This window comes from Anguilla anguilla, chromosome 4 (assembly GCF_013347855.1).
Source record: "Anguilla anguilla isolate fAngAng1 chromosome 4, fAngAng1.pri, whole genome shotgun sequence".
Classification (NCBI taxonomy): domain Eukaryota; kingdom Metazoa; phylum Chordata; class Actinopteri; order Anguilliformes; family Anguillidae; genus Anguilla; species Anguilla anguilla.
Window position 1 is genome coordinate 39,111,659 of NC_049204.1, and position 12,100 is coordinate 39,123,758.

At 37.5% G+C, this 12,100-nt stretch overlaps 1 protein-coding gene across 1 annotated transcript in view; it reads left to right on the forward strand.

The window, feature by feature from the left end:
• The window catches only part of LOC118225061 (parapinopsin-like), an 80,080-nt gene that overhangs the window by 15,470 nt on the left and 52,510 nt on the right, over positions 1-12,100 (forward strand). The window contains exon 2 of the mRNA XM_035413076.1: positions 10,669-10,997. Coding sequence (XP_035268967.1) covers positions 10,669-10,997 — 329 coding nt within the window. The remainder of the gene's footprint in view (positions 1-10,668; positions 10,998-12,100) is intronic.

Sequence of the window (12,100 nt, forward strand, 5' to 3'; positions counted from 1 at the left end):
TTCTAAATGCACAATTTTGAAAGGTGCAGGGTAGAAAATTCAGTTATTACAGCAGATAAGGTTCTGATGCATGGGCATGAGTGTTGTACATCGGTTATTAATGGACGATTCCAAAAGCATCATGGAGTGGTGCAGGGATGAGTCTGTGCAAACAGCCAGTAAGTCTGGTGCGTCAATGTCTATATAATCCTCCCAGAGCTGCCCAACACACAACACACATTGAACAAGATAGGTAGGGGAGACATACGGCTCAGTAACGTAAACACTTGTTCAGGGACAATGTATACAGCTTAAACAGGAGGAAAGGATGGGGCCTTCATCTTGATCTTCTTGAAGGACTCACACATGCACCAAGCTAGGCCAGTGGGGGAGACTTACAGCTAGTAATGAAGCCTGTACACTGATAACTAATGTGTGAAGGAAGCTGACAGAATCATAAATTTCATAAACAGTTGTCTGGGTACTCCAGTCATGTGACATGGGATATTCCTATCCCCGGCAGTCCATTTGGCATTAGTAAGCTAGCACAGAAGTGATTGTCGTTGTGGTGCAATTAAGAAGGAATAAAGGTTATGAGATGAATGTAGTGACAGTGAAGTCATATGAACACTCTGTCTAGGTCATTGAGATTGCTGCACATAAGCCCAATTAGCTAGCTATCTGTCACTATCTGTTACCTAAAAAGGTTTATCATTGCTTGTAGGAGATTATATCCTAAAATCTAATGCTTCATATAAGATGAATGATCATCTAATGGTTATTTTGATTTGTAACATTGTTGTTTCAATGCCTGATGATACCTGATAAATAACTAGACTTTGTGGTTTTAATGCGGATTCTTGTCACAGGTAAATTTCGCCATACCTTGGCAAGTATAGTATAGTATTTAGTTTGGGCAAGTCAATTTCTTTCTAACTTACCTGACTGGGCAAGTATGAAATAACTGTTGGACCCTGATTTTGATATGGCCTTTTGATGAATTAATATATTTTTGTTGGCGAAACATAAAACGTTATGGTAATAACATTTGATGTGGACATTCAATTTTATAATTATTTCTGTAGTATAAACACTGCCATTAAGATTAATTAAAATGATTACATTTTGTTATCATTATCTGTCCTGGAGGGAATGGCCCTTTAAAAGGTGAATAACTACTCATATTACTCATACTGGTATATTTCATCTTTAGATTTCTATAATACTCTTACTAGAGCTCTTACTCCTTTACTCATTTCAGCTAATTTACCTGAGATACCTGATGTTGTCATCAATTTATAGGTTTCACCGTATGCTATTTTGGAGTTACCTGAAGTGTATTTTCTTTATGTAAACCACAATCACTGATGTCCCTATACCATGTGTAGCTGGTAGGTCATGAGAAACTTCTTTTGGTATCTACATATATTTAATTGCACACAAAAACAGTCTGGGTCTAACAAAAACATGCAGTAAATCTAACATAATGTCAGAAGTTCCCAAAAGTGAACTCTGATTTTAAAACAAGGGGCGCATAGGAGTGCAGGCATAGCTGACCAGTATTATTTCTGGGTTGTACAAGACTGTCTGTTATATACTTAGGTGCATCCTGTTTTTACATTTAAACATCACCATCAAAGCTACCATACAAGTATTGGAATAATGTATTCCCTCATTGTCAATTTAGCTGCATTTTCCATAATTCCATAATTTTGGAGGACAGAACAAAGTATTGCAGTAGCATAGTCTAGATGGTATAAAGCTTGGGTAATTGTCCCAACATCAGACATGAATATGAATGACCTTACTTTTGCTATATTTCTGAGTTGATAAAAATAAACTAGTGATGTTTTAATATGTGAAACTATATATACTGAGGCTGAGATTAGCTATCTCTAGAGTTTTAACCTCAGACATGTTCAGCAGGTTATATTGTAGATTGGATCCATGTAAAATTTAGTGTCATCCAGCTTTATATATATATATATATATATATATATATATATATATATATATATATATATATTGGTTGAACTAGCTATCCCATGACTTAGCAGTTACTCAGAATATCATATAGCCATGGAGACACAAAATCATCACCCAGAGGGAGCCTCATACTCTGAAAACAATAAGGGACCAAGAGTTGTGCTAAGTGGCAGTCCACTGTAATACTTGCTTTTTGTTACATGGAACGTAACAAAAGAATAGCAAACATTTTTGTTTTTGTAAGGTAGGATTGAAGGATATTTAGACTTTCTCCTATTCCTATTCTGTTTTTAAGCAATAGTAATGTTGTGTGATCCACTGTATCGAAAATGATCTTAGCTGAATATCATTTACCACATTAACCAAGGCAGTGTCACAACTATGATGGGACTGAAGTCCTGACTGAAACTTTTCAAGGAGGTTGTTGGCTGACAGATATTGACTGAGTTGAAGAAAGACCACCTTTTCAATTATGCTATCGTGACAGTGGGGGTTAGAAATTGATCAAAAAGACCAGGTCAAAACCTAGTATATGGCCGGACCGTGTATTGGTGTAACGCCATAACTCGGCCGACCAATGGTGTAACTGCATCACTCAGTGACTCAGTCACAGACATTCGCGTTTATAGGGCTGGCCCCGCTGTTGCGGTCCAGCCAAAAAGTACTTAAAAAGTTAAGCTCGGTTATATTTTCAGTAAAGGTTTGACAATTTCTGTTTTAAGGCTGGCAGGAGAGTTTTAGGGCTCCCTGTGGAGAGTAAACTGATTACAGTTTGGAGTACATCACCTGAAAAGGTGCTAAAAAAAGAACGTCATTAAAAATTGGTAGGAATGGGAACCAATGTGCAGGTTACTGCTTTCATCTGCAAAATTATCTGTTTTCAGCAGGATCTCAGCATCAATTTGATGAAAAGTTTTAAATTTGTAGAATCTTGGCTTGGACAGAACAAGGTGAAATTTTTTTTCTTTCGGTGTTAACTTCAGAATTCTACTGACAATTGTTGATTTTTTATTTGTGTATACATCTGGAAGTATGCCTTAGTCTAACCACCAATTTTCCCTTGTTATACCTCTAAAGATTAGCCAGGCAGTGGCAGTGGGTAGCAATTTCTTAAATGTGTTTCTGACAGTGTGATACATCTGCATTGTGGTGGCAACTACTATGTACTGTCAGTCTCCTGATATGAACCAATACATGTCCAGAGAGCAAAACACTAAGGGCTATTTTGCCAGTACAAACACTTTATCCCCATAATACAATGGTAAATAATACAGTGGTTTTCTACTTCTTTTTTTTCAAGATACGCAGTTTGGCCAAATGGTTCTGCTAGAAATAATTGGTAGTCATTTGTAAATTAGGCTAGTTGCTCTAAATAATTTAAGAAAATGTGCTTCCAGTTTTAGTGCTCCTTATTTGAAACCAAACTGGCACTAAGAGAATGTTGTAAACTTGATTTATTACAAAATTTGTTTAAAAGAAGGCATTTTCATAAATCCAACCAATACAGTATATTACTGCATATTAATACTGTATATTGATCACAGTGATGCTTCCTGGTTTATGTCTTGAATTAAACAAGAAAACCTTTTTTTCCTAATTTACTATCACACGAAGGCTTAAAGAAAAAAATCATCACTTTATGTGACATATGTGCTATGGTTCTAAAACACCACCTCTCTCATGCCATTACAAACATTTTAGACAAGGAAACTGGTCTTTGGTAGCTGAAGTGTTATCAGTGTCCTGCAGAAATTGTCTGGCTTACATTTCTGCTGCTGCTCTGATGGCTGGTTTAAATTAGTAATATAGTATGCCGTCTACTTCATGTGTACTTCACAGTTGCTTCAACATTGTGAGGTGTCAGTATGGAACCCACTTCATGGGTAAGGAAGCCACGTTATTGCTGATGCACCGATATCCCTACTTTGATACCACTTTTGCAGTACCCATCACAGGATATCAGGCTACCTGGAAAACATTTCATAAGCATCATAAGTTCTAATACTGGTCCACGAGACTGCTGATGCACTAAAACATTTTTTTGCTTGTTCCACCAGATTAAACTTGTTTAGAAAACCATGAAGGAAACAACTGAATTTGAGTAACAACAGACTAGAGCTTCATCCCTCAGCACATAATACCTTGTGTGAAGTAGAACTGCAAATATAGGAGCACCTTAGCTCATAATTTGTTCTTGTTTGGCTCTGCAAAGCATCAGGCTTCAGCACTGGTAGGATTAGGATTCAGTTTTAGCTGAACATGTCAATACACAAAATACCAGTAATAGGACCATATTCACCTGAACGCAAACTTAGTTTCATTATCACTTTAGCTTGCAGCATGCTGTCATGACCCTTCATAACTGCAGAAAACATTACGTAACCTTATAGGTTCTAGTATATTCTAGCTGCCACATTGCATCTTGCGAGCTGTCGCACTGGTTAAATCTTTTTTTCATCATGGATTTTGAAAAGCCTGATCCATTTGGTAATTTCCTTGAATCACTGTGTGCCGAAGTGAGAGGAGAGTCACTGCTGGGATGTGTCATTCAATATCGAGAAGCAGACTACAATTTTTGTGCAACTCATTGCAATTTTCTGGTCAATCTGGTGTAATTTTAACTCTGGCCACCTGCCAGCTTTCATGGATTATATGCTGTATAATTTGACTTTGATATAAATCCCAAAAGCAGGAGAAATACATACTTTACATTTATTGTTCATTGTCTTTTTTCATTTTTATCATTTTAATTTCTGTACTTGTTTCTATTTTTAATGGCTGTTTTTATACTGCATTGTTGTCCTGATGTATAATATTTTGTTCTTTTTCGTATACCCATTTGTAATGAAATTAGTAACAATAAACACAATTTAAACAATCTTTTTGTTTTAATTGGGTGTAGTTAAAGTAATAGCTACAGTACTGGCACAAATTATGGATTATGGATAGACTGCATTTATAAACAGTTTGATGATTAATGCAATATTTTGCAACATTCTTTCTTTTTGGTGTAATAAATGTAGCATATAATAAATGTAATATCAACATAAAATGAAAATATAGAAATAATTAACATTTGTGTTATGGAAGTAATAATCATTACAAATTCCTATATATATTTGTTCATGCCAACATAACTGAGCAGTTTAATGTATCTAACTGGTGGAAATTTTATAATCAGCTTGAAAAAGTTTTGAGCAAGAGAAAGTTTGGCTTGTACACTTCATTTCAGATTAAGGATGGGCCACAGAATGTCATTACCACTTGTTGTCAAGAAAATATTTTGAATAGGGAAGAAGCGGCAGAATTGTAACAATTTTCATTTTTTACAAATGCAATCAAAAGCTGTGAAATTGCTGCAATAGGTCAGACTAAGTTTGAGGTGATTACAAACAGTTTGTGTACAATGTAAATGAGCAATCAAAAGAGCATACAGTGCATGGATGTTTAAACCAGCATCCAATTAGGCCGGTCATGTTTTTTTGTTGTTGCCAAAAACGTACGCAGGATTGGATGTGTTGTGGTTTCATAATGTTTTAAATACACATATTTTGTCTATGTAGTCATGTCAAAACTATGCTGATTTGGATCCTGGAGACAAATGACTGAAATAAGTGTATTTAACACATGACGAAACCACAACTCATCCAATCAAAGAAATTTTTCTTTCTTTCATTTGAGCAACACCGAGTCATTTTACTTCTGTGAATCACTTTAATTGTATGGTCCTTCCTGGTTTCTTTTTGTTTAATAAATCTTCTGTCATTATTTATTAGTTATAGCATATCAATTTAGTTACAGGTTTAATGGGAAATTAAAACTGGCCCATAATAAATGTTAAGGCAATGTTTTCTTAATGTTTTATTAAATCTGACAGAAGAAAATTTGAACAAATTCAAACAAATTTCTCTAATTTTTGGGATTCCTTCAAAACTCAATTTTTGAAAAACATGACAGCCCAACTCCCCCACAAAAGAAGATAAATGTCTGATTAGTGTGTCCTTATCCTTGTTTTCTATTGCAGTCGTAGACTATGGAAATTGGCAGTACACCCTGCGCAATGTGCTTGGCTCTTAAAGGGAATCAAAAGAGGTCATTAGATTGGCTGTTAATTAAATCCAGTGACACCACACCCACTGATATATATTTGGTATAATCCAGCCCATTTTCCAGGTACACCCCATGATTTCAGCTGTATGCTCCTTGTCTCTGGTCATAAAAATACAAACATTCACTAGCCACGCTCAGTGCACCCATGCTCCGTGCCATTGACTGCGCCCTTGCACCGTGCAATATTGATTCCAGAAAATAGCACCCTGTGTGTTTTGGAATATGGCATGTATTCCAGAATGTATTGTATTCACAAGAAACCAGATACCACTTCCTGATCTATCCAGTTCTCAAACGCTGATTAATGTCAATGTTAATGTCACAGGGTCATAAACGGCAACAGGGGATGACAGCTGCTTGTGAAATCTATCACGGCTGTGCCCTTGCACCAGGGCTGTAAATTAACTTTTTTTATTAGCCAGTAGCACTGATGATTGTAAGGTCAAAAACTTTGTAACAGAAAAAATGTAGAACAAACCTTATTACATTAAAAATGACATGGTATGCTTTATAATAAAACACAAATTCATGAATGACTTGTAAACAACAGACAGAGGAGTTCATACGTATTTGGGTAGTGACACAATCTTTGTTCTTTTGGCTTGTATTCTAGCAGTGCTGACTGTGAGCTTTAATATAAGGGTATTGACATCCACAAGGTAATCTGTGTAGAAGCTTTTTATATATAGTTTTAGGGGACCAAAGTAATTGGACAAGTTAACAATCTTTTGCATTTGATGACTGCCTGAAAACTCATATTTCACTGGATGCTGGGTGTCTTCCCTGGCGATGCTCTGCCAGGTCTGTACTGCAGCCATCTTCAGCAAGTGAAACGCATGTTCAGTTGGATTCAGATTGGGTGATTGTTTTAGCCTGCCAAGAACATTGGCCCTGAAGAATTATTTATTTGCTTTAGCAGTGTGTTTGGGGTTCAGTGTGTCCTGCTGCAAGGTGAACTGCTGTCCAGTGAGTTTCAAGGCATTTGGTTTGATCTGAGCAGATGAGATGTTTCTGTGCACTTCAGAATTCATCCTGCTCTTGTCATCAGCAGTCAATAGATACAAGTGAACCAATTTCAGTGGCAGCCATACTGTACATGCCCGAGCCATGAAACTATCTCCACCATTTTTCAAAGATGAGGGGGTGCTTTGGATCATGAGCAGTTACTTTCTTTCCCCACATTTTTCTTTCCACCACTTTGGTAAAGGCTAATACTCATCTCATCTGTCCATAAGATTTTTTTTGTGAACTTTACAGTTATTTAATGCAAACGCGAGCCTGGCCATTCTGTTCTTGAAGCTTACCAGTGATTCGCATCTTGCGATCAACCCTCTGAGGTTATGCTGGTGTAGGCTTCCCTTTATTTTAGTCTGGGGCAATTGGTTCCCGGTCTGCACGATCATTTACACCTTTCTTCTTTCAGATTTCCATATGGGCATTTGAAGCAAATAAAATAGCAGTCCTGCTATAAAACACAGGACACGCAAAATTATCTTTCTCATGAAGACAGAATAACTTATTCTCACAGCAGATTCAGGCTTCTCTCTTGGGTTTCCTTTTTCTTATGAAGGGTATAGGAATCATGTATCTATCTGAGGAGGCTTTTGGGTAGTTATTTTCCCAAGAAGTTTTAAATATTTCATGTGTTGACATGCTTTCAGTCATGCCTTCATTTATTAATTTATTTTAAAAAGTGATGTGATAATAGAGACAGCATGTGCAGTGGAGCCATTCAGACAGAGGGAGATACCTCTTAGCTGTTGTGTCTGCCACATCCCTGCCCTTGTGTTACTGAATCGAGTCTGGCTAGATCAAACAGTTCAAAGAACAGGCCATGGAGAAGGGGGAGAAGTGAAGTGGTGTATGTTTCACAAAGCATTGATCTCAATCTAACCAAATGTTGATTCCTGAAGCCTCATCACTACCATTGATGAGATTCACTGATCATTGACCTTGTGGCCAGCAGAGGGGTTTGGTGCCATTGAGCATTGAGGTGTGGTGGGCTGCCATGGTGTAAGTGCCAACCACCTCCCCACCCTCGACTCTGTCCAACTGTCCCCTGGGATATCTCTAATCCTTATGAGTTAGTTGCTAATGAAAAACAAATATTGATCTGTACCATGTGAGAAATTATTAATAATAAACATGATGAATATTTTACAGACATGAAACTATTGATTGCCTGTTTTTAACACATTAAGGAATGTTTTTGAAAAGTATTAATATATTAATGTTTTTGGCAAGATTGAAAGTGTCAATCAAATCTGGATTACTATACATTTCTGTTATTTGATTTTTGAATATTCTGTAGCTCACAAGATCAAGTATGTGCACGATTAAAGCCCCCATGTTTCCCCAAAGTACTGTTCTGAAACTGGAAAAAGAAATCAACATTTTGACGTTCTACATTCATGCAGGCTTTCATCAAAAAATTGATAATTTCACTGAATTATCTTGTTATGTGCATGCTTCTTTGGCTGAGCTTCATAAACACTGATGATATGAAAAAAAACATCTTTACTTTTTGTTCATCTAGAACATTGGTTTTCAAACTTGGCCCTGGGGCCCACAGTGTATGCTGGTTTTTATATAGCCAATCTCTTACTCTATTAAGGTTGTTTAATGTGTTGAAGCTCTTTTATACTTTTTTTCTTACTCTTATTAACACAATGCAGCTTTGATTCATTATCGTTTGATTTGTCTTTGAATTTTTAATCTACAAAATAGCAGGTGGCCACACTTTTTTACCATTTACTTGATCAATTTTAAAGTTTTTATTTTTTAGTTTTTACCACTTTCTGTGTAATGGTTTAAAATTTAGCACAATAAACACAAACATTTCAAACTATATTTTAAAATGGGACTTTTGTAGTACTTTGTGGTTTGCATAGCAACTGTATTTCTGACATAACGTGGCTTAAGAGGCTAAATAATCCCTCAAAACATAAAAAAAAAACATTAAGAGAATTAAGAAAAAGCTTGTTAAAATTCTGGGATTGCAAGTGATGTTTGAATAAAAACCAGCATACACATACACACACCCAAAGCCAAGTTTGAGATCCACTGATCTAAAATGCAACTAGGAATTTGATCAACAAATCCTCATCTGAGTACAGCACTCAGGAGCTTGAAATTTCCCATTGTGGGATCGCAGAGGGCTCATGGTTTCTGTTCTATTTTTTTGCATTACATTGCAATCACTTTGCAGTCTCGAGAATATTGGTGTTACTTTTAGAAAAATGCTGTTACAGTATGATACATACAGAGATATATTTGTTCTCAATGTGCCATTGCTGTTATTCCAACCTCATTCCAAATCCAAAATGTATCATGAGATTTGGACTTGGACAGTCAAAAAAAAGAACATGTATGTTCAAACTGGAAATGCTGGTGTGCTGTAAGGAGATGTGAAATTTCTCCCTTCCAAAACAAAAACCTCAGTGGGCTGTTTCATCACGTCTCCATCAAACTCTTGACTGCAGCAAGCCGCAACTGGGACAGCCAGAACTGAATTTAATATCCACAGAATTCCCTGCTTTCAAAACATGAGGTGTGTAGTTCATAACTGAGGATACCTGGATGTGTGAGGAGCTGGCTCTCACAGCTGTGGTATTTGCCCACCCTCTCTAAATTACCTTTAGCTTGAGTCTGTGAAATAGCTTGTCAGACTTTTTGTGTGCTAAGCTTACGCTGCCAAAATAAGCGTTCTGTACTGGCTGTTGAAATGTGAGCACTGAGGTGAGGCCTCAATTATATATGTACTGAGAAAAATATTTGGAGGATCAGGCAATGAATTTAGTTACTGCTTGTGTCTTTAGCCTAATAATCTTTAAACACACACAGATATAATTAAGGATGTAATTAAGGCCAAGTGTACAAAGTCTGTTTGAGCTATGGAAGATATTTGTCAGCTGCTAGTATTGTTTGTTTTTTAACCTAAGGCACCCGCAGTGGTTCTGTGAGAAAGTAAATACCAAACAAAGTATGTGGCTGGGGGGCAGCATGGTGGTGCAGTGGTTACCATTATCATCATCTTAAGTAAGAAGGCCCCGGCTTGAACCCTGGCCAGCCCCCCCCCCCCCCCCCCCCCCCCCCATGGAGAAGCCAAACACCACCATCCCACCCCCCCTCAGCCCAAAGACATGCAGGCCAGGCCAATCAGAGACTTCAGATTGCTTGTAAATATGAGTGTGTGAGTGAATGCCGATGGATAGGTTACCTGCCCAAGTTGCACAATTGATTAAATTGCTGGGCCCAATTAAAAACTCTAAAAATCTGTAATAAAAACAAATAAAATGCCTTGTGGATTTGTCATATAGGGCCCTATTTTGGTTTATTGATGTTTCCTATTTCCTTGCTGGTTTGCAGGTCTGGCACTAATGTTCATATTAAACAGGTGAACTTTCTCCTACATTGTAAATCGTTCCTGATAAGTTTATGTAATTGCTAAATTAATGTAATTGAATGTATGGGGGTCCTAAGCCTGATGGTGGTCACTTTAAGGGGCTTTGAGGTGAAAAGTTTGAGAGACAGCAATTGTGAGGTACGTCCAAAAGAGGCCTGTGGTTAACTATCATCATTTTTTCCGTACAGGCATCGTGTCTCTCATCTCCCTGGCTGTACTGTCATACGAGCGCTACTGCACCATGACTAGCCCTGCCCAGGCAGATGCCACCAACTACAGAAATGTGGGCATAGGGATCGCACTCTCTTGGGGCTACTCCATAGCCTGGACGGTACCCCCGCTTTTCGGTTGGAGCAGGTATGGCCCCGAGGGTCCTGGGACAACCTGCTCTGTGGACTGGGCCTCCAAAACTTCCAGCAACATCTCTTACATACTGTGCCTCTTCACCTTCTGTCTCATCCTCCCCTTCTTGGTCATCATCTTAAGCTATGGAAAGCTTCTGCATGGCATCAAACAGGTAAGCTTGAACCTGTGACATAATTAATGCATTCTATAGTGTTTTCAATTTTTTTGGAAAGTATGATATCTCAGAGGTAACAGTTCCATTACTCCTAACATCTAGGCTTGCAGGAAAAAATGTATTTAAAATTTCACAAAAAAGGAAAGCAGAAGGCATTATTAAATGGTGTACTGTTTAACGGAGTTTTTCAACACTCACTCACACTCAGCAATTGAGTATGAGTAAGCTTGTGTTTCATTTCTAGCATAATAAGCTCTATATTTCAGGGGACCAAGGACCCCTATTGTTTTTGCAATAATAGGGGTCCAATTATTACTAGGAGCCAAGCACTAAGGGTACTCTTACATCCCAGATATAGGTTGCTACCTGAAATTTTGGCTGAACAACAATGATTTTTCTGGTAAAACAGTTCAAATAGACTGACTGCCTTAAAGGGTAAGTGCCAGGTATTATGAAAAATGAGTGTATTTATTTTATGATGGTGTATTTATTTATTCGATTTTATGATTCACAGTGGTACAAAAATATAATTTTATTGAAATTAAGGCAAGACATTGCCTTATTATGGTTATGGTTATACACTTTGTTGTACGTCGCTCTGGATAAGAGCGTCTGCCAAATGCCTGTAATGACATAAGGCCTAGCAGATCAAAGCGCTTACTCTTTTTGTCCTACCTCCCTGCTGACCTCCTCACCATCCAGAATGATCACCTACATCATGTTTTGTGATGTGATAGAATGAGGAAGTGAGATACTGTCAAATGTTATTTTTAGTTCTAGGACTAAATAAATGGCAACAAGCCAATTATCATCTTGCTCGGTTTCTATTTCCACCGTTACGGTCTGACCCTAGCTAAACCGAGTCGTAACATTCTCCTAAAAATGTTTTCTCACCAGTTTTGGCATGCATGATCAACAGCTTGCCCCTGTGTTAAATTGTGAAGGAAATCTTTATATGTCCAAAGATGTCACAGGACAACAACTTAAATTTAACCAAAAATGGCTGACCACTGCCAAATTATGTGTATGGCCCCAAATTTAGGTTGATTGTAATACTTCTGGGGATTAAATTTTGAATGGATCTCTTAGACAGCTTCGCT